This window comes from Corvus hawaiiensis, chromosome 9 (assembly GCF_020740725.1).
Source record: "Corvus hawaiiensis isolate bCorHaw1 chromosome 9, bCorHaw1.pri.cur, whole genome shotgun sequence".
NCBI lineage: Eukaryota > Metazoa > Chordata > Aves > Passeriformes > Corvidae > Corvus > Corvus hawaiiensis.
The window spans coordinates 30,942,137-30,964,762 of record NC_063221.1 but is presented as its reverse complement, the minus strand read 5'-3'; the positions used below and the strand labels follow the sequence as shown (position 1 = coordinate 30,964,762).

The 22,626-nt window shown below is 44.6% G+C and overlaps 2 protein-coding genes across 18 annotated transcripts in view; one reads left to right on the top strand and one right to left on the bottom strand.

The window, feature by feature from the left end:
* Window positions 1-22,626, top strand: part of DOCK7 (dedicator of cytokinesis 7) — a 92,733-nt gene that overhangs the window by 35,477 nt on the left and 34,630 nt on the right. For all 17 annotated transcript variants that reach the window (XM_048313331.1, XM_048313330.1, XM_048313326.1 and 14 more), the window contains exons 15-22: window positions 15,063-15,180; window positions 15,914-15,984; window positions 16,692-16,830; window positions 17,004-17,105; window positions 17,357-17,443; window positions 18,198-18,429; window positions 19,731-19,895; window positions 21,007-21,176. In XM_048313331.1, coding sequence (XP_048169288.1) covers window positions 15,063-15,180; window positions 15,914-15,984; window positions 16,692-16,830; window positions 17,004-17,105; window positions 17,357-17,443; window positions 18,198-18,429; window positions 19,731-19,895; window positions 21,007-21,176 — 1,084 coding nt within the window. The remainder of the gene's footprint in view (window positions 1-15,062; window positions 15,181-15,913; window positions 15,985-16,691; window positions 16,831-17,003; window positions 17,106-17,356; window positions 17,444-18,197; window positions 18,430-19,730; window positions 19,896-21,006; window positions 21,177-22,626) is intronic.
* ANGPTL3 (angiopoietin like 3) lies at window positions 58-9,623 on the bottom strand. Its single transcript, XM_048313334.1, has 7 exons — window positions 9,062-9,623; window positions 7,883-7,993; window positions 6,987-7,104; window positions 6,165-6,278; window positions 4,850-4,945; window positions 3,003-3,275; window positions 58-1,578 (listed from the first exon to the last, which is right to left on the bottom strand). The coding sequence occupies exons 1-7, from the start codon at window positions 9,563-9,565 to the stop codon at window positions 1,397-1,399; spliced, it is 1,398 nt and encodes a 465-aa protein (XP_048169291.1). The 5' UTR covers window positions 9,566-9,623; the 3' UTR covers window positions 58-1,396.

The following is a 22,626-nucleotide window of genomic DNA, read 5'->3' as shown; positions in this document are numbered from 1 at the left end:
CTTGTTGGAACTTTAGATACAAACCAGGTTTTTATAAATCAAAGCTTAGAAGAAGGGTTTAGTCAAATTTCGTATCCTGTATTTTGGAAAGTTTTAGCCATTTATTTATTTGTCTATTTGTTTATTGGACAGGTAATTTAACATTACAGTAAACCAGTACAAATAAACAACACTGCATGATCTCATCTCTGCTATAAACCCATGAGAAATAAAAGGATTTTTTTTCAGTGTTTCTGTAATTAACACATTCTCTTCACTGGGTTTCACTCTGACAAATTACAACCAAAACCATTTCCTGTGCGACTGCAAGTGTTGAGATAAAAAATCCACAGATAAAAAAGGGTTGGGTAAAATAAACAAGTCAATATGACTCAGTGGAACTGCAGGGTTGGGGGCTTTGTCCGTCAGCCCTTCCAGGGCCAGCCCAAGGCTGTCACTCAGTGTTCTGCAGCTGAAGTTCAACACGTGGGTGACCCCAGGAGCTGGACCAACACTGTCCCATGGGTTGTGCCTACTGGGTTTGTGGGTTGGCACCCTTGACCTCATTGGAGCAGCTGTTCCCTAAGTGGAAGGTGTTCTGTTGTGTGCTCACTTAATTGTTTCTTTAATTCCTTAGTTGGTTGGACTGAAAGGTCACAAAGGCTTGGCTCTGATTCATTTCAGGTGAGGAGAGCAGATCTCTTCCTCATTTCAGTGAGTTTGAAGTTTGGCTCTTAACTTTCAGTGAGCAGCCAGAGTTGTGCACTTACTCTGCAGAGTGTGGGATCCAGGGGACCAGGACTGCTCTGACTCCCTGTGTGTGCTCACACCTGCAGCAGTGTGAGGACAGTGCTCCAAAGGGGATGGATTGGCCTCAGCTGCACTCCTGGAAAATTGTCTGGAAATACCCAGAGCCCTAAAACGAGGAATTACCCACCTTTCATTTGCTCCTAGAAACATTCCACAACAAAAACATGAACCAAACATCCACTTAGTTACTTCAAGAAACAACATTTTTCTCTTTCCCTAAATGTTTTCCGTAGCGTTTTGCCAGCCCTTTGTTCCCAGAAAACACTTTTTGTTTTCCCTACTACACAACCCAGAGAGGAATGCACAGCCTGAAAACCCATTCCCCCAAACAGTATTACCAATATATGACAGATTGGCTCCTAGGCATTAGAATTTCATCCTGGGGAGGGAAAAGCTCCATGAAAAGTTGCAGCACGTTGACATTGAGGCTTGAGGGAATGGCAATACTCACCAAACATTTTGTAAGACCATCTCAGATGCCTCAGGTTTATGTTTTGGAGAAATTCCATGCAGGGCATGGATTGGGACATGCATCTGTTGGCAAACACAGCATCAAGGCCTTTGGTGTGGTAAAGTTCAGTGTTTGTTCTGAGTTAAAGTGCAGCACTCAGTCAAAGCTTTTTAGATCTGTTGGCTGGATCATTATTTTGGTGGACTTGAGCAGGTAGTATCTTCCTTTCTTAGGCTTCCAGTATAAGCCTTTTCCTCTGTCCAGCCTTCCCCTGGACCTTGGTGTGACGTATTTGCCGTTCAGGTTGGTTTCCTCACACTCGCTGTGCCACCAGCCTCCTGAGGAGCAATGTGGGAATGTCAGGCACTCTTGGTTGTGCTCTAACTCACTGTGCTCTATGGCAGAGCAAACAGCTCCTCTTTGCAACAGAAATCTGCTCTAGACCCTAAATTCCAGCTAAATTGGCATTTACCCAGGATTCCCAAATCACTGAATTGTTTGGGTTGGGAAGGTCCTTCAAAGGCACTGCATGCACTGCCCAGGCCACCACTGCCCCGTGTCCCCAAGTGCCACATGCACACAGCTTTTAAATCCCTCCAGGGATGGAGACTCACCCCTGCCCTGGGCAGGAGTGCCAGGGCTGGACAGGCCTTTCCATGAAGAAATTCTCCCTCATATCAATTTAAGTCTCCTCTGATATGACTTTGGGCTGTTCCCTCTCCTCCTGTCCCTGTTCCCTGCAAACAGAGCCCGACCCCCCCTGGCTGCCCCCTCCTGTCAGGGACTTGTGCAGAGCCACAAGGTCCCCCCTGAGCCTCCTTTGCTCCAGCCTGAGCCCCTTTCCAGCTCCCTCAGCCTCTCCTGGGGCTCCAGACCCCTTCCCCAGCCCTGTTCCCTGCCCTGGTCCCACTCCAGCCCCTTAATGTCCTTGTCCTGAGAGGTCCTTCCCTGGACACGAGATGACACTCTTGGCATTGTTTCAGGCATTCACAAATTCAAGCCGAGGATGATGTACAAAGTGTTTGTTGCATGAAGCAGGTGGCTGGAGGGCAATTCTGTTATTCTGTGGTTTAGTCATTTAACTGCTTTTTCACTTGTTTGCTTTCTGCTATAAACTGGCAAACATAAAAGCTTTAAAAAATCAAAGCATTAAGAACCTTTTAACCCAATTGTCTCCAAGGAGAAATGGCCTCAGCCTTACATCTCCTGCTCTTTTGAGAGTGATTCTGTTGGGTGTATTTGACGAACAGCTAAAATCTGCCTTTGAGTGGAAACTCACTGTCATTCTTAACTTTCAGGTTGTAGCCTAAATGGAGTTAGGAGTCAGTTTGTCTTTGGGTTTTTTGCAAAAAAGGGATCAAACAATCCAACCTGGGGCTGCCACACCAGACCAGGCATCAGAGGAGGGACAGCCCTTTGCTTCAGAGCTCAGAATCTGATCCTGAGGGTTATTTCAACCTGTGCTGCTCATTCTGTTTCTGGTGTTGGTTGTTTGCACAGGAGGGCAGGGTTAGATGGGATATTGGGAAGAAATTCTTCCCTGTGAGGGTGCTGAGGCCCTGACTCAGGTTGTCTGGAGAGACTGTGGATTCCCCATCCCTGGGAGGGATGGACGGGGCTTGGAGCAGCCTGGGATAGTGGAAGGTGTCAGGGGTGGACCAGGATGAGCTTTAAGCTCCCTCCCAACCCAAACCATCCCGTGATTCCCTGATGCTGTAATTGGTGGAGCAGAGGAGTGGCCATGCCCCCATTCCCAGCGTACCTAGGTGGTTCTCCGGGCAGTTGAAGTCGCTGGCCGTGTCCTCGGCGCGGTCTGCGGTGGAGAAGCGCAGCTCCGTGTGCTCCGGGAGCGCGTTGGGAATGCTCCCGGACATCCTGGAGAGCTGCAGGCTGTATTTGGTGCTGGGGCCCCCCAGGCTGAAGGTGTACTCGATGTGCCGCCTGTTCCCCCTCCAGTCCTGCAGCTCAATCCGCAGGATGTAATTCCCTTGGTTGGCGATGGAGTAGATCTTCTTCAGGCCCAGCCAGAATTCCTCTGCAAAGTTGGAGGGAAGAGATGCTGAATTTGCTTTTAGGGATAACCTGCAGGTAGTGTGTGTGAAAATACAGTATTTAAAAGGCTTTATTAATTGCTTTAATTAAATCAGTGATTTGAGTCTTGGGGACTGTTGATCTTTGCAGAGGTCTGCTGCTACATTCTTTTTGTTTACCTCTGTTTAATTACACTCTGATGATCAATAAAAGCAAGAGATCTAAATGAACTGGAGCTTCTCCCTTTAAGTTTCCCACCTCGGGTGAAACTCTGAGAGGGAGCTGGAGACATTTAAAAGGTGTGCAATTGGAAGCGTGTGACAAATGAAGCGAGTGACATACATAAAACCTAATGGCAATTGTTACATTTTGTGGGGGAAGAGCTGCAGAACTGAACTGGGGCTTCTACACCCTCCTGTACAAAGGGAATTTTTCTTTTGCTGGAATTTCTGATAATTAGTTTAATTGGTTTCATATATTATATTCATTAAGTAGCTTATTATCAGTGCAGGTAATTACCACATGTAGAAAGCGGGGCTGAATGTGAGTGCCACGCACACAGCTGGCATTTAAAGCCGTAGAAGACAAGAAGATTGAGGAAAATACTCCCTGATTTCCAGGTTAGGAGCTGTAACCTGGTTTATTTTATCACCTCAGAAGATGCAGCAGAGCACTGGATAGGACACAGCTGAGAGCAGTGAGATTCTCTGCAAAACCCAGCACTGAAAACATGTGGCTGCACCTTGGTGCAGTATTTGGGAGTTGGAGACGAATCAAGGAGCCAGTAAAGCATCCAGCAGGATCAGACAAACTTTACAGGTGGAAGTCTACCTCAGCTGTGAGCTCCTGTCCCAAAAATGAGGGAAAGATTGAGATACAGCAGCCCTTCATTGTAAAAGATGTGGGAATAAGTCCATGTTGCTGCCCACCATGGTGAGGTTTAGGTCTGTGCTATGCCTAGAAAGTCAAAATATTTCCTAAACAAGAGGAGACTCAGCTCATTGTATGAGAAAAACAAGGAAAATGTTCTGGACAAGAAAGCTGTTGGGCAGCACTTGGTGCTACAAATTCTTTGGAGTTGATGTTTAACAGGGGAACGTGGGTGTTTCCTCACCCTATCCAGCCATGGAGGGGATTGGCCACTCTGGGGAAGCCTGAGGTGTTTGCTCAGGGGAGCACACGCAGCCTTGGGCTCTCTTGAGGAAAAATTGGTGTGGTGGTTTTAAGGGAAACAGGATTGCAGGAAGGCTGAGAGAAAGTAGTGACAGCAACTTCATGAGGTTTTGCCTTTGTGTATGTTTGAAAGGCTTTGGGAGGTGCTTTTATAAATAGTAAAATCTTGATAAAATAGTGTTTAAAGCATTTTGGTCTTGGTTCAGTTTCTAAATAGACATTTGAAGGGATGTCTTTGAGAATTTTGTGAGTTACGTGTTCTAGGAAGCACTTTCTGGTACTCCAATAGATCAGTCAGCTGTTACTTGCAGGTTTAGTCTGCTCTTATGGGAACACCTTTCCATAAGAAGATTCAGCTTCTCAAATCAGTTTTTACCAAGAGACACACAAAAAAGGCCTATTTACCATTGAGGTCACCAAAACCATTTGTGTAGGCATCCCAAGTTTGGTTGAAATCCAGCGATCCATCCACTCTCTTCTGGATTACAGTCCAGGATGTGCCTGTGAAAAGGGGAGATAAGTCACAACTTGGCCTTGGTCTTATTATCTGTTCCTGAGTGTGCTCTGGGGTGCTCCCACTTTGAGGCAGAATGAGTTAATTAAAATCTTTGTGAAGGGAATTGAAATGAGCCCAACTGGAGAGAACCTGGGGCTGTTCGAGTGTCCTTGGCCACACTTGGGGTGATTCCACTCACGGAATTGTTTTGTTAGGCTGCCTTGACTGGGTTTGATTTGTTTATGAGGGCTGAGAGACTGAGAAATTGATAAAGAATAGATATGAAAAGCCCCAGACATTGGATCAGAGGGTCAGACTCTCTGCTGATAGTGCCTGGCTGCTGGCACAGCTCTGGGGCAGGGATGAGGTGCTGGGGCCGTGTCCACGCTGGAACTTCAGGGAGGTCTTTCTGCTGAGCCCAGGTCATGACACCCTCACTTCACCAGCTCCACCAAATGTAAGCAGAGGAGCTTTTTGCAGAGGGCAGCCCCGTGAGTTCTGTTAGCACATCCAAACATGTGAGCTGGCCCCGCGTGTTCCCCGGCACTCCGGAGGCAATGGGAAAGGGGCTGGGCAGGGAAGCCAGGCAGGACAGGCACAGAGCAGCTCTGGGGCATGCAGAGAAGTCAGGGAATGAGGGAACTGGCCAAGCTGTGTGCGGTCTTGGTGGCAAAAGGAACAGACATGAATTCCTTGGGAAGGTGGAGCTCAGGTGGGTGATGTGACAGTTGTGTGCCTGGATGATGCCTTGCTGCTGAGCCACCCAAACATGGCACGGGAATCCTGTCCCCAGCACTCACTTCTCTGGGTTAGTTTGGCACAGCTAAGTCTAAAGCAACTCCTGTTAATAGAACAAAATTTTACTAAGGTATTTACTGTTTGCTTTTCTTTGGGAAGTCTGTTCATGGTTGCCCTATGATGGCTTTTATAATGACCATTTTCATTACCTACAGCTAAAGGGGCTTGGGTTTTGGGTATAATTAATGTCACATGATTGAATGTCCTTTCCTCAGTATAAACAAGAGGGGAATAAAGAATGAGAGCAGTGATAAGGAGATTTCAGGGTATGGGAAACCTGAGTTCAGGGCAGACAGGCCAGTAAGAGAAGTCAAGAGGATGCTACATAAATCATAAGTTTTTGTGTACTTTGGGATGAGACAAAGGTGTTTGGCTTAGAGGAAGATATTTCTGTGAAAATTAGACTATTGTTGGCACAGCTCTTACCAAATTTCATTTCACAGTAGACATTGAAAGCTTCTGAGCCATTGGGCTTAATAGTGTAGACCCCACTGGCCTGCACCCCGGTGTGGTAGAGAGCAGTGCAGTCAGCAGCAGCACCTGGGAGAGCAGACAGCCTGTTAGAAATCCTGCCTGGGGTGTGCTGAGCTGAGAGCCAAAGAAAAAAAAGGAGAATGACCATATTAGTAATTTTATTTTACAATAAATGTCATAGAATGGGCAGACTGCTTTGAGCTTACTAGTACAGCTGCCAAGGTGTACATAGGTTGGACTGCCTTAAAAAAACATAGTTTAAGTTAGGCAGGGTTTCAATTTGGAGGATTTTGGAAAGTTTCCAAGGCCTAAGACTAGACTCTGGCAAATGGGCTTTCCTACCCTTTTAAAGCTCCCAGTAAATACCATTCCCACTGCTGCACTTCACCAATGCCTTTCAACCTCAAAGAAAGGTCTTCTAAATCTTATAATTAGCCAGTGTGAAGTAAATTAGTTCTCTCTTCAGGCTCTAGAAGGCAGGCATCAATAAAAGGATGGTCACAGCATATTTACAAGGGAGGAATGGATCCCATTACTGCGTTTTTGGACATTGGTCCTGTGTGTCACCCCAGGGACAAGTACAGCTGGAGTGGGGCTAAATAGATAATGACATTTTGCCAAAGAAGGAAGTCTAGCTCCTTCCCACAGCCCAGTGTATAACATAAAAATCTTCTACTTTTAGTCTTTGACACCTAAAAACTAATCCAAGGCTTTCTCAGAGGGTACTGGGAACGCAGCGTGTGCTGTGGTCACATCTCAGGGATGGGGTCTCACCATCAGCTCTGTATGTCCCAGCAGTGGGCCTGTGCACAGCAGAGGGGATGGTCTCTGGTTCCTGGTACTCCTCCGTGAAGGAATTCTCCAGGAGTTCCTGGAGCTCTATGTGGTTTAGCTGCAAGAGCCGTAATTACACTGTTAATTTCCCAAGGCTCTGGAATGGTGAGATTCATGGATCAAGCCGAACCGTGTCATGCAGAGAATAATTTTTCTTGTGAGTGTAATCCTGTAGAATACCCAATTTACCACATAAAAATAACTTCAGCTCCACGCTGGTGGATTTTAGGTGTGAGAACGCCAACACTGCCACTGCTCAGACAGGGTAGGATTCATGAGGGGAGGAAATGACCCATTCTCGTGTGGTGCACCTTAATGGGCAAACAGATTTAACTTACTTCCTCAGGTGACATCACTTAGACAAATAATGCTAGCAGCTAAGGAGCACAGAACCCACAGTTCCTTAGGCTGAAATGCATTTTCCTCTCAGAATAAATTAAATATGAGCATGTTGGTTGTACTGTATTACAGTGACACATGTTGGACTTCCACTCTGGGAGTAGATGTTGGAAATGAAGGAAGAGGTAGAAAACAATGAGACTTCCAGACCAATGGAAGAACAATAATATGATAGGTAATAAGAGAAAAACCCCAAAATTAGCAGTCAGAAAATGCAGCAGCCTGATGTTGAGGGACAAGATCTCAAAGCTGTTGTTGGCTAAAGCTCCTGCCTGGCAGCACAGCGGCCTCTCCCCCAAACAGGTACCTCAAAATGGTCCCCACCCTCCTCACCACCCCAAAATGAACAAGGGATACCTGACCCCAAGGGGTGGTTGGACCCTCGACTCCCTCAGTGTCAGGAGAGATGGAAGGAGAAGCAGAGGTGGTTCCTGTACCTTGTCCTCCAGCTCCATGATCTGGTTGTGCTGCCTGTCCAGCTGCAGGTGCTGGTCCTCCACGATTTTGAGGAGCTGCTTGATGTCATTGTCCTGCTGCTCCACGAAAGCCTGAGGACAGGGAGGGAAGGATGGAGGAAGGTTAGGAGCAGCAAAAGACCTTCACAGTGGTGCTGCCTCTGTAACTCTTATCCTGGGGCCAGTTTTAAGAGGCACGAACCATTGAACATTGCCCTTTCTTTTCCAGAGAATCCTAGAATATCCTTAGCTGGAAGGGACCCACAAGGATCATCAAGGTCTGCTTGCTTTGCCTCTAAATTGAAAGATTTCTTTGCTTCTGGAGTGAACACCAATTTTTTTGAGACAAACTACTGGCAGCTTTGTAGACTTCTTTCTAATTGCTATTTCCCTTCCATTTTCACATCAAGAACAATTACGTTCTGTGGAATTGGCCCTTGCTTCAAACTGGATATATGGCACTGATCAAAAAAGGGAAAAATTCCCAGCATTTAGGGTATTAGCTTGGGGTTTGAGAGATCAGGATTCATCTTTCTGCTTCGACACAAACATCCAGTATTTTCTGATACAAATTGCTTGGCCTTTCTATGCTTCTGCAAGATACAGTTAATATTTCCTTTTCCATAGCAAACCTTATACCCACCTAACTACTTGCACGATTAGCATAATAATTTTGTTAAGACTTGTAAGGTTCTTTGGTTCTGGAGGTCCTACAGGTGCTGCAAATGCCCCTCTCTAAAGGTTTAAGCTCCCTGTTTCTGCACTGAGCAGGCAGTTCCCACTGCATTGATTTGGGATGAGCTGACGACGTACAAACCCATGGACTTGTGAATCTCATCATTTTCCCAATTGCAAAACTTTTTTATCATTGTGATTACAAAATTTCTTAAAATTGGCTTGCAAAAAATTACTGATGATACAGAGCTTTATAATTTCTCACTGATTTCGCTGGGGAATTTTACTGCAAAATTAACACCGTGTCAGAGTAAGACAGTGATTTCTTTTTTTTTAAAGGTTATTACAGTGATTTATTTCTCAAAATGCACACTAGTAGCCCAGTGAGGAGCAAGGGAAAGCATGAGCTTCTATTGCATAATTACTGATAATGGCTTTGCAGTGTGTTTTGGCTCAGTGTGTCAGGGCCTTTCACAAGTCACTTACTTTGAGTGAAGAAATTTCTTTTGTCTCTTGTGTCGTCGTCGAAGGCTGGATAATGGCCAGTTTGGTGACCTTGTCCTCCAGTCCCCACACTTTCTCCTGCAGCTGGATTTTGTTTTGTATGAGGCCTTCAATCTTCAGGTTCATCTCCTGTGAGAGATTCTTTATCTCCTCGTTGTTGATTTGCAGCCTGGCCGTGGTTTGCCGGAGCTGTTCTTCTTCCTCCTTGATTTCAGTGGTTTGCAGGGAGAGCTCGTAAAAGGACCTGTCAAAAATGTAGAGTTTCTGAAAGATGTCATTCATCTGCCCCTTAGTCTTGTGGACAAAGTCTTTGAGGCCGTGCCCCAGCTGGAGAAGTCCATTGGCCAAAATTCGGACATCATCCAACATGGCAAATCTTGATTTTGTTTCAGGAGATCCGGCAGAACCAACAGAGAAAAAATCCTTGTCAGCTCCAGCTGGGAGAGCCAGGGGGGCCAGGATTAGTAAAACTGGAATGAGCTTCATGTTTCCTGCTCCTGGTTCTCTTTGCTCAGGATGCAGAGACTTTTCCCAGTGATAATTTTTGCTGCGTGGCTTTTGTGGGTTGCAGAACTTGGTCTATTTATACCCCTCTTCATTTTAGGAGAGGCAGAGCAGTGGGTTGATCATTAAACTGTGTGTGTTTGAACGAGTGTAACCCCTCCTGAATGTAGGTTAATACCTGGGAATATAAAATTGAGAGATGGCCACGTTGCTGATTAAACGGGTTCTGAACTTTTCCATCTGCCAGCCCTTCTGGTGTAAAATGTTATTGATGACACAGTGTTTTTCACACGACTCTTTTTAATAGATTAATTTGGGGTCATAATCTTGGTAAAGGCTTAAACTGCTCCTTGTTTGTGTTGTTTGGTTCCCTTTATTGCCTCAGGAGTGGGAAAGGATTTCACACTGGACGTTCAGGTTGTGAAGCTCCTTGATAAGCTGTGGAAGGGCAGAATATTCCCAGATGATTCACACAACTTGATTTTCATCTTGGGCTGTTTCCTGATGTAACTCATTGTGCTGCAGTGGATTTACTTGTCATGTAGCCCAGATTAAGTGAGAAAGAGGGAATTAGGTCCAGAGATTGCCTGGATGTGATTCTACTGTGTTAAGGTTTGTGCAGTAATTTACACCATATAAAACTTATTTTTTAAGAGCTGCTTTCCAGAGGGGGATGAGATAAATAATACCTCGCTTGCATTTCTCACCTTACCATTCTTTTTGCTGTTTGAGATTCACACTACATAAAGAAAGGCTGCAAGTGCTCTGAAATAAATGCCCAGTTCTGCAGTGGGCCCCTGCATAGAAACATGGATTTTTTTGGGTAGTATTGCAGTGTGAGTGAAAGGTATTTCTCTTTCTGGATTCATTCATAGCAATCCAAGAAATCAAAATCAAGCATTGCATAATGTACTTTGGAGAGTGTTCACGTTTTTGCTAAATTCTTGTCTGCTTAGGAATTCTTCCCCTGGACTTTTTGTTGTGTTGTTCAGGTGCACATGCACCTATGAAATTAAGCATCCGTAGGAAAAAAAACATTTAAAAAATGAAGTTGTTACCTCTTATGTTGAACTTTTTGTGTGTTCAAGGCTTGGTAATATGCAAGTAACCTCCCCACTCACAATTAAATACTGTGAAAGTATTTTAGATCTCAAATTAATTGCTGGGGAATATTTTGTGCCAGTATGATTGGGATGAGACTTACTGGAGTATCCAAAGTATGGAAAAACAGCAGGAGCAGGGACATGATCAAGCCCAGCTCTGGGCAGAATGGGCATTCCTTCAAAGAAAATTCTAAATTGTTTCTCTGGCATCTGACAGGGATTTTGGGCTGCAAAACTTGAAGAACTGGTTGTAAAATTAAAAAAAAAAACAACACAAAAACAAGTGTATAGACTTTCTTCAGTCCACTTCACAGTACTTAAGTGACTTTGGTTTTATGAATCATTTTCTGTTTTAACTGTTTCATGCAAGAAATCCTTCTGGTTTGTTTTGAATTCTTCCTAACCCCATCACTCCCCAAAATCTTTATTCTTGGCTTCTTAGTCTTTAGAAAATTATAGGAAGTTACTCAAGAAATAGCAATGACCAAGCAACTGGGCATCAGGCACTTTACCAGGTTTCTGCAGCTTATGTCCCATGTGCTGCTGGTGCTGCTCAGACATGACACCACCTATGGAAAAGATTTGTTTTCCAAAGGGAAACAGCAGCCAAAAGGCCCTGCTAGCAAATCCTAATAAAGCACAAATAGCTGCCAAGCACGCTTCCATATTAATGCCGAGGCCAGTGAAGTCAGGCAGTGCTAAACTCATTACAAAACACCCCTAGATGTCACAACAGTCCCAGAGTCCAGAAGAAAAGTGAGACACAGGAAAGCAGAGAGGAGAAAAGCTTCTGGCATGATTAAATCATAAAATTCAGGAGCTCTGGAAACCCTAAAAGGGAATCCTGCCTCTGAGAGCTGTCAGCCCAGTCAGGAAAAGATGTATATAGGAAACATGATCCTGAAGATCTTTTGTGCACCTGGGTGACCCTGATTATATGGGCTTTAAATGATTTTTATAGTAGGAATAAAGCAAAGAAAAAGGTCTCTGGGTTTTACTGAAAAGGGAAATTTTCATAAGAGTTAGAAATTCCCTCTAAGAGTTAGGAGCAGCTCTTAATGTTATAATACCTTGGTGAAGGATTTTGCAAAATGGCTCCAATCATATTACATAAATATTTAGAGGAGTGCCTGGTGCCATTATTTCCATGGCTTGGGAAGCCTTTGCACTTTAGCAATTTATTTTATGGAAGTAAAAGTACTTTTGAGATGTGTTTGAGATAACAGGATAAGCTTTGCATATATTTGGCGTAGCATTTTAATAAAAGCTCCAAACACAAGCCCTTGGGTTTAAAGCTCCTGCCTGAAACTTTTATTGATAGAAATCAAGACATTTATAGTGTTCCTGTCAGTTTTTCAGCCATCAGACCCTTTCCATGGCTCCTGTAACTGTGTTTAGACAGGAAGAGCTGAGGTTTTTAGTTATGTAGGGTAGAAGGGAGGCTGGGAGAGCTGGGGATGGAGAAGAGAAAGCTCTGGGGAGAGCTCAGAGCCCCTTCCAGTGCCTAAAGGGGCTCCAAGAGAGCTGGAGAGGGACTGGTGACAATGGCCTGGAATGACAGGACAAGAGGTGATGGTTTTAACCTGAAAGACAGTAGGTTTAGATTAGGTTAGATACTGGGAATAAATTCTGTGTGGGTGGGGAGGCCCAGGCACAGCTTGTCCAGAGAAGCTGTGGCTGCCCCTGCATCCCTGGAAGTGTCCAAGGCCAGGTTGGACGGGGCTTGGAGCAGCCTGGGATGGTGGAAGGTGTCCCTGCCCATGGCAGGGGTGGAATGAGGTGATCTTTAACATCCCTTCCAACCCAAACCAGTCTGGGATTCTGCAGTAAGGTAAAGCGGGGTCACATTCTGATTTGGGGTCACATTCTGATTTGCAAGCTGGGCATTTTCCCCCCTCTTTCTATGTAAGTTTTCCACAGAGGGCAGATGCCTGTAATAGGAAACCCTCTGGAGAGAGGCTTCCTGAACAAGGGGGAACAGCCCCCTGTCCCCTATTACAGTGGGAGCTGTGCATCTGAAATCCCATAAGCAACCAGAGCTGCTTCCCAGTGAAACGCCCTTAATGAGGGCTTGAAAAGCAGTGGAGAGGGAAACAACCTGTCCCTTTCCTCAGCATAAATCAGTCCTATGCATAAGACTGCCTTTAATATAGGGTTCCTGTAGCCTGGCTTCACAAATACCTTAAATCCTTCTCTTAAGCGCTAATAATACTTAATAAAAGTTTTATGAGCAAGGTACATTTTAGAGTAAATTTTCATATCCATTTTCATTTTAAAAAGAACATCAAGCAGCAAATGTATTCATGGCAGAACAAAGTAATTTAGGAGAGTCACAAAAATGGCCCAGGCCCCCTCTGAAATAGTAGGAGAGCGCTGATTTGGCAAAGTGACCAGTGGGGATGGGATTCAAAAACTTAATTCACCATGAAGGACTTGAGAGGGAAGAAATTCCCACTTGCCAGCTAAGCTTATTTCTCTGCCTGCAGGGATGAAGCAGAGCCTGATTCACAAGGCTGCCCCAAATATCCCTGGAGCTGGGCTGCTCATAGGGAATTCCTTAGGAACAGTGTTAGGTGTGTCTAGAAATGGGACTATTTGGGGGAGCAAATGGAATTGCCTTCAGAACCAAGTCCTTGGGTGGGATTCATTGGCCAAAATATTGACATCAGTGCCATTTCGGGCAGCCAAGGGCAGCCCCCCCCTTTGCAGCTGCTGCTCCAGGAGTGTGTCCCACCAGTGCAGGTGTTTTGGAATCTCCTGGCAGCTAAAAGGCACCAGGTACCTTCCTTGAGTTACTGCCCTCCTGAGGATCCAAAAAAGAGTCTTTTTGTTATCAGCCTCCTGCTGCCAGCACTCGACAGCAGCTGCTTTATTATGCCTTAAATGTTGTCCTGCTGTGCTCCTCACTTCACTTTTCTGAGCCCATCTGGTGTCTGTTGTCTCTCTGGGACAAGGAACAGTTGGAAACTACTTAAAAATTGTGTTCAGACCCACTGAATAGTTCCCAGAGGGAAGAGAACCTCTTTTTCCTCTTGCCTCACAAGCCAGGGGTGTTACAGGGCTGGTTCTGCAGTGTTTGGGCAGAATGCAGTGTGCCAGTCCTTTATCCCTGGGAGCTGGAGGCAGCACTTGAAGCTCTCACTGAGCTTCCATGTGAGCATCCCTCCTGGATGCTCTGGTGGGAGCTGCAGGAGCCAGGCTGTCCAAGGAGGAATGATGCTGGTGTGGTAGGCAGGGCTGTGTGGGAGATGGACTGGGGATTTCCAGGCTGTTTTTTTAAAGATGGATAACATTTCATACATTTTCACTTGTTTGGCAGCAAAACAATGCTAATTTCCTTTGAATGACTGAGTGTTGAGGGGAAAAGTCTGGGGGGGATGTTACAATTTTTTTGTCTCTAAAAGAACATCAAGGGACTTTGTGTAGGTCTAAATTACTTGCCCAAAGGACAGGTAGGGGTTTGTAGTGGATAGTTCTGCTGATGAAGTGGGAATCCAACTTTCACCTTGTTGGCAAAGGGCCCAGCAGGGCTCGGAGGACAGAAAATACTGCAGAATTTTGCATCTCATGGCTGTTAAAGTAATCACAGACTTGGAGAAATGGGGCTGGAAGGGGTTGTCTTTAAACCCATCTGGAGGGTGTCTGCCTCACCTGTCCTCAGAAACCACCAGAAAACGGAGATTTCACACCATCCAAGACAATTTGTTCTACTGCTTTAACTCTCCTTACAGCTAGAACATTTTCTCTTGTGCCTAACCTAAATCTCCTGTGCCTATTTTCCTCCCATTATGTCCTGCCACCTTCCCTGTGGATGTGATGAGCACTTTATTACATCAGTCTTTGAAGAGTTCTTTAGATACCTGGGAGCGTTGTCATTACCTGAAGCTACACACATCCATTTTGTTTAATCCATTCTCAGAGGAGAAATGTAACCTGAAGTCATCCTGATGTCAGGAGATTTTAAAAAGAAAAGAAAATAAAAAAACAAAGGACAGGCCACAAGAAGGAAGGTATTTAACAGAAACCAGCTGCTCTGTTTTGAGGAAATAAAGTATGTAAAGTAGGAGTAAATAAAGCTTCTGTATTCATATGTTTTCTTTCCACCTGAACTCAGTTTGTAGAATCGCTGGGAAAGTTTTAGAAGGATTTTTCAAGTACCCTTCTAAACAGGAGCTGTTTCTAAATATGATGAGGGTTTAAGAATGATGTCTTTTGATGTCTGCAAGAAGGGGTAATTATCAAATTGTTTGTCTGGGTGTGCACTGCGTTGGAGAGAATGGAAAATGCCAAACCCTTCACTTTGAGTATTTCCACAGAGGTTTAAATAACAGCATTAATGGAGGTGTGACCCCTCTCATCACCTTTGTCTCTTGCAGGAATCTCCTTTATGTGTATCCACAGAGCCTTAACTTTGCCAACCGCCAGGGATCTGCCAGGAATATCACAGTGAAAGTGCAGTTCATGTATGGAGAGGATCCCAGCAATGCCATGCCGGTGAGGGAAGTGCTTTGTGCTCCATGGGAAGGGCAGAGCACTCCTTGCAGTCAGGAAACCCCTGTGTAAAAACCTCAGTGAAATGCATTTCAAAATAACAAGTTCAGAGGAATATAAAATTATACTTCAGAGCAAAGGGTGCATTTGGGTAGAGTTTGCAAGGTAACAGTGGAGCAGCTGGAATTTTGAACATGAGATTATTTAATATAAAGGTGGTGAGGCCCTGGCAGAGGTTGCCCAGAAAGGTGGATTCTCCATCCCTGGAAGTGTCCAAGGCCAGGTTGGATGGGTCTTGGAGCAACCTGGGATAGTGGAAGGTGTCCCTGCTCTTGCAGGGGGTGGAATGGGATGGGATTTAAGGTCCCTTTCAACTCAACCCGTTCTGGGATTCTGTGTTTGCAGTGGACACTGCTTGTGGTGGGAACAGAAGCTTTGCTTCCATGCCAGAAGAATTAAAGGTGAAAGCCTTGTGTTCAGGGCCAGCAGTGACCCCACTCAGAGAGGATTTGTGTAGGGGTGGTTACATCCATCAGTTCTTCTGCCATGTCTGTGTCCATGTGTCACTGGGGTTGTTAAAACTGTGCCTTCTCAGTGACTGAGTAAAGTGCAGGGAACAAGCAGGTGTAACTACAGGTGCACAGTAAATGGAGCTGTAAATACCTCTGCAGGGTTATGGAACAAATTCTTGGCACAGTTTTATAGAGGGTGTCTGTGTTTTTTTCTCTTTTTGCAGGTCATCTTTGGCAAATCCAGCTGTCCTGAGTTTTCCAAAGAAGCCTACACAGCTGTGGTGTATCACAACAGGTAAAACACAGTGTGGAAGTGGAGTTACTTGCCAGCAGCTGGTGTTAATCACTTAACAATCAGCGTCTGGACAGCACTCACAGTGACTGCAGTGCCAGTTGATGCTGTCCTTAGAGTTTTGTGATAACTGGGAGACAGAGTCTTTGTTTGCTGTGGTACAAATCAGCTTTGTGTGATCCTGAGCACGTAGCCCAGCTCAGCAGATGCTCCAAGTACAACTTCCAGTCAGTAGTCATGAGGGTTTATGTTCCAAACTCACCGTAGCAGGTGCCCCATTGTTTTGTTGGAGTGTTTTAGACTTTAGTTACAAATTGGAACTACTTGGTCTTGAAAATAATTCCATTGCAGCCAGGGTGAGGAGTGCTGAATTCAGCAGGAACATTTTCATGGCTTTGCAGCTGTGCCAAGGAGAGATGTTCCAGGGGAGATTCCTGTCCTGCAGGTCGGGGTTGTGGCAGTGTCCACATTGAGAGCAGAGTTTATTGCTCATGTGGTTCAGAGTGCCTGTGTGAAGAGGGGGCTGCTGCCCATTTTTTGTGGATTAGAAAAGTTTTTCCAGTCCTTGGTGATGAGAAAGTGAACTTTAATCCTTGGGATCGTCCATATACTCCCTTCCCTGCAGATCCTTTAACTCACAGGGTTCAGTCTCAAGCACAAAGTAGCAAACTACTGTGGGTGACTCAGCTGAGGCTCTGCTCTCTGCACAGATCACCTGATTTTCACGAGGAAATCAAGATTAAGCTTCCAGCCACTTTGACAGACCACCACCACCTGCTTTTTACTTTCTACCACGTCAGTTGCCAACAAAAACAAAACACACCCCTGGAGACTCCAGTCGGCTACACTGTGAGTGCCTTTCCATCCTTACATTTTTCAGCACAGGATGCATTCAAATGCTTGCTGGCACTTTGTTTAGCATCCCTGTCAGCTCATATCCCATTGGAGAGCTTGAGAAACTGGCAAATGCTCAAAGAAAGCCTTAAGTAATGTGTGTTTTTGTTGTTTCCCTCTCATTCCAGTGGATCCCAATGCTTCAGAATGGCCGGCTAAAGACGGGTCAGTTCTGTCTTCCTGTTTCATTGGAAAAGCCACCACAGGCTTATTCAGTGCTTTCTCCAGAGGTGAGCTGAGTTCTGCATGCTGAAAACCAGAATACATGTGAGAAAAAGTGAGAGGATGGATGTGTACATATCTCTGTGTGTGCATTTATTTATTTCTTAAATACCGTTAAATTTAGACAGAATTTTAGTGTTTGTGTGTGTATGTGTGTGTGATCTGACCAAAATAACTGAAAATAAATGGTAAATGTAATTAGCAGAGCCTTAGCTCTGCTCTCTGCCACGTCCTCTCTCATTCTTCTCTCAACCTGCAGGTTCCTCTTCCCGGGATGAAGTGGGTGGATAACCACAAAGGGGTTTTCAACGTGGAAGTTGTTGCTGTGTCATCCCTCCACACTCAGGTAGATGTCAAGAGCAGTCACTGTAATAAAATAATTTTCTGACAGTTGAAACACTGTCAGAGTTGATGTTGTGAGGGGTGTAACAATCCCCTGTAGTGAAATTACAATCTCATTTTCAGTTCTGAGCCAGCACACCTGTTTTTCCTTTGTGCCGTGAGTATATTTGAGAAGTTCTGCTTAAAAATATGAGTGGCTTGGCCTTTATTCACAGGAGGGTGAATGGCCACCAGTGTTTGCAGACCTCAGACTGTTGTGTTTGATACAACAGCTCTAACACAGCCCAGGCAAATGATGTTTTCTTGTTCTTGTTTTCTTGTTTTTCCCTTTCCCCTCCTCCTCTTTTGTTTCTCCCTGTATTTTCCCTCTGTCTTTGATCTGAACAGAAAGATGACAGTCACTTTGTTTAATCGTTTCAGCTTTTGTTTTATTAATTCCCACTGTGTTGTGCTGATGGGGTTTGTGTATTTTTATTTGTGCTGTAAATAGTAATGTGATTTTTAGTGCATTTTTGTCTGGTTTTCTAAGAATACACAGTCTCAAGTTTTGCCCTGATAACTTCTAAACTAGAATTAGTATGAAATTGAATCAGATATATGGGCAGATCTCTCAAAGATGTTGAATTTCTGCTAATTTTGTGAGATTAAGCAGCCAGATAGAAAAATGAGGGCAAGAACCCATCCATGAGGCACAAATCCACAGAAAATGGAGATATTTTGGAGATTCTTGCTGATTATTGGCTTTTTGCTTGTTGTAGGACCCTTACCTTGACAAGTTCTTTGCACTTGTCCATGCTCTGGATGAGCACATGTTCCCTGTGCGAATAGGAGACATGAGAATCATGGAAAACAACTTGGAAAATGAACTGAAGAGCAGCATTTCAGCTTTAAATTCCTCTCAACTGGAGCCGGTAGTGCGATTTCTTCATCTCCTGCTTGACAAACTGATCCTTCTGGTAGTAAGACCTCCTGTCATTGCAGGCCAAATAGGTATTTTATTTAAGTTTTATAGAGAATTACGTAGCTGAAAGTTTGACACTTCCAATTTTGTCATATTTATGTAGAAATAAAGAAGTCCATTTTTATGCTTTATTTTAGTGCCACTAATATACCATGTGTCTCCCAAATAAAACATGCTGGCATCCAGATCTGGGGTGATATACACAGGAGCAATATTTAATATTTAATGTAAAGCTTCCAAGAAGGACTGGTAATTTGATGTCCAAGTTGAGGCACCAGAAAGGAGCCTGATTTTCCTGGATGCTCAGCATGTTTTTAGCACTGGAGCTTTTTAAGGTGTCTCCATCCTGACAGAAAGTAGAGATTTCAACCTTATTAGTCACCTTGGAAAATCTGGAAGTAGGTAAAGTAGGAAAGTACAGATGCTGCATGTTCCTGTTGTGGATCTGATACTGTCAGCATGAATAATCCCTCCTTTTGCCCCCTATGAAGGGCTGTGCTCTGGCAGTCCAAAAAATCTCAAGTTTAAGTCAGGATTAGATCTTTAGTATTTAAAATAGTAGTTTTATGCTGATTTTTTTTAGGAAATCTGACTTTGGATATGGTGGAATATAAGTATCTAAGACTGTGTTAAAAATACTTGTAAAAATATTTTCTTATCTCTAGCAATTATTTATTTATTTAATCTTTCTGGGGAAGAATTTACTTGCATTTTGATTTTATATTTTAAAGTTCTTTCACTCTTTCAGTGTTCTGTACTGGTTCAGGTGGTTTGGATGGAACACTGAGGACATTAGTGACTGGGTTTTTTTAAAATAAATTTTTCTTCTCTAGCTACTGTTTACTTCATCTTTAATTTGTCTAGAATATCTGTCTCAGTCTGCGTGTAGATTTTTGTTCTCATTTTCAGAACAGCTTTTTTCTCCAAACAAAATGAAATTGTACTTTTTAATACAGTTTGTATTTTGGCTAAAGCTTAAATAGAGGAAATAATTAAGTGAGAAAAGCATGATAAATATCCAAAGGATATTATCCATCAATTAAACAAAGACTTGATCTTGTTACCATTGGGCTGGTTCCAGAAATGGAGCCTAAATTCATTAAATTTATTATTAATAAAAGTGGCAGCTGATCACTGGAGCAGTTGTCCTGCTGTCAGGCTGATTGTTAGACCTGGTTCAAACACCAGGCTCACTTTGGGATGAGAAATGCATGCTAGGCTCTAACAGGCTCCACCATTTACCCTTGAGGAGGTGGACGAACAGCACATTTAGGATTTCCCCTGGACTCCTGCTGCAGTCTAAAACAAACTCCTCACTTTTTGCTTTCAGTTAACCTGGGCCAAGCATCTTTTGAAGCGATGGCATCGATCATAAACAGACTTCACAAGAACTTGGATGGGAACCAGGACCAGCATGGCAGGAACAGCCTTCTTGCTTCCTATATTTATTATGTTTTTCGCCTACCCAACACATATCCCAACTCACCATCGCCAGGTAGCTCTTTTTGTTTTCTTTTTATTTCAAGTTTGTTAAAGGAAGGCAGAAGCCACTTGCTGGCAGGTGCTCCTGAGCTCCACCTGTGTGGCTGCTTCCCTGCAGGGCCCTGTTATTAATTTACCAGTGTAGCCACTGAAAAGATGACTTTAATTACTGGTAGTCATGTCAGAGACTTAATTATCTGATGATTTTAAATAACAGTGTCACTGCTGAAGGACCATGATTATGGCAAAATATTGCTTTTTAGGGTTTTTTCTGTGAGACAGATGTGGTGCACTCTTGGCCTGTCATGTTTCCCAGTCTCCTTCACAAGAACTTTTATGCTTTTATCCAGTTCCAGCAAAAGTTTAAACACTGGCTGGATGTAATGCACAGGGTATTATCCATCAATTAAACTAAGACTTCATCTTTTTACCATTGCAATTGATGACCAAAGTTGTGCTGATTCCAGAAATAGAACCTAAATTAATTAAATTTATTATTTATATAGTGTTTTACATATTTAATGTATGTATATCTATAGATAGATATGCATAGAAATATATATATATATAAAAACATCACATATTTTTATTTCTATGTGTATATCGAAAAATGTAGACATTATAGATTTAAAGCAGGAGTGTCAAATACTGGGAAACACATGTCTGGGTACAGGAGGGAAACAAATTAATCCCAGCCCTGCTGAGAACAAGGGATGGGAAAGAGGTGGTGTGAGTGACAGCCATGGAAGACCAGGCTTTGGAAGGAATGTTCTTGCATGGAGTGGGAAAAAGCTCTTGGAGGTGTTGGGAAGACTTTGTACCTAAAACTGTGCCCACTGTTGGTGGGTTGTGAGTGTGAGGTCTGGAAAACATCCTGTTAGCTAAAGACAAACCCACAGGGAGCCTCCTGCTTCCCAGTGGACAAAACAGCTTTTTATTCCCATCCTGGAGAGCCGGGCTGGGTGTCCTGAGGGGGTCTGGGTGTCCTGAGGGGGTCTGAGTGAGGGATGGCCGGAGTGACCAGGCAAGGGAGGCCTGGGGGGGGACAGGGTGTCCTGAGGGGGTCTGGGTGTCCTGAGGGGGTCTGGGTGAGGGATGGCCGGACTGACCAGACGTCCCCACAGGTCCCGGCGGCCTGGGGGGGTCAGTGCACTACGCCACCATGGCCAGGTCGGCCGTGCGCCCCGCCAGCCTCAACCTGAACCGCTCGCGCAGCCTCAGCAACAGCAACCCCGACATCTCCGGCACCCCCACGTCGCCTGATGACGAGGTGCGCTCCATCATCGGCACCAAGGTACGTGTGTCCTGCCAGGGACCCCTCAGAGCCCTGGCCAGTCCTTCCTGAATGCCAGGGAAGGGCTTGGGGGCTGTCCCAGCCCCTCCTCAGCCCTTTCCCAGCAGTTGTTGTTGGCACCGCAGGAATGCCACTCCTTGGAAATGGTTCTTTCTGGTTTGTTGGAGCCATCCTGGAGTGCTGGTTCCACAAGAGTGGGGGCTGAGGGCAGGAGTCCTTCTGGATTTGTCTCCCCCTCACTTTTTGCATGGCCAGCAGCCGAATCCTGTGCCCAGCTCTATTGTGTCTCCCCAAACCTTGCACCCTCTGACCCTACTCTTCCTTCCCAGTCCCAAGCTCTCCTCTCCTCTGCATTCAGCTGCTCAGATTTCTCTACTCCTTGTGTCCAGAGCAGGTATCTTGCACACAGCAGGAATATTCCTGGTCCCTGTGTGGCCCGGAGAGGATTCGGGATGGTTGGTGAGAGGCACAGTCTGGCCAGCTGAGGCACAGGGGGGCTGACTCCCACACTAAGAAGTGACATTGCGGTGTGGATGCAGAGCATCCAGCATGGTTATACTCTGGCTCTTGAGGCATCAGTAAAACCATCTCCTCCTGCTGGTGGCTTCTGAGTACACAGAACCACCACAGTCCCAATCTGAGCCCTTCATTTTGTGCCAAAAATAGGTGGGATGAGCCAGGACAAGGCAGTGTTGGTAATTTCCTCCCCTCAGAGGGGTGCCTGAGCTGCTTTGGGGTTCTCTCTCTCTTTTTTTTTTTTTTTTTTTTGTATTCTTCAAACTTTGATCACTTCACCAAGGTGAGACTCTTTCCCACCATGACCTTTCACTCTTCCAGCACAGGTGAATTCCTGAGCCCTTTCAGGGAGCTGTTAAATTCCTGTGGGAGTTTAAGGAGCAAGATTGTTACCAAAGCTACCACCCTGACCAGACAGGCTTGACGTGGCTGGTGCTGGGTTTTATAAGAGCAAGAAAAACACAGTTTGAGGAAGAGGTTACCAATTTTAAATGAATAACAACATCATTTGCTGACCAAATAAGAGGCTGAAGAATTGTGGGTAGGCAAATGATTATTTCTTACATCAAAGTCTGGACTTAGAAGTCTTAAAATATTTTAAAGACCACTTCAGTATCTTGCTAATTAAACAAGCCTGACCTTTTGTGAAATGCCACAGGCACTGATGTGCATATGGAATTTACCCAGGCTATCAGAAGTTTAACGTGTGCTGGCTTGGTGAATAATGTCACAATACAAAATGAAGAGAGATTTTCTTCCAGAGGTGTACTCCAGGCTTTAAAGGAAAATCTGTTCCATAGATAATTGTTGAGGGAAGAGTTTCCTTTAGGGTAGTCTGAGCATCAGGAATTAACCTCAGTCTGGCTATACAGACTTTTAGTTGATTATAATTGTTTTTACTTCTTAGTATCAGTAGACAAAAATGAGACACTTC

Excerpts from the sequence above, each read along its gene's own strand:
- ANGPTL3 (XM_048313334.1), bottom strand. The coding sequence starts at position 9,565 with ATGAAGCTCATTCCAGTTTTACTAATCCTGGCCCCCCTGGCTCTCCCA. Across the intron at positions 7,994-9,061 it reads AAGAAATTTCTTCACTCAAA|GCTTTCGTGGAGCAGCAGGA; the intron begins GTAAGTGACTTG and ends CCCTGTCCTCAG. Across the intron at positions 1,579-3,002 it reads CTGCCCGGAGAACCACCTAG|GAGGCTGGTGGCACAGCGAG; the intron begins GTACGCTGGGAA and ends ATTGCTCCTCAG.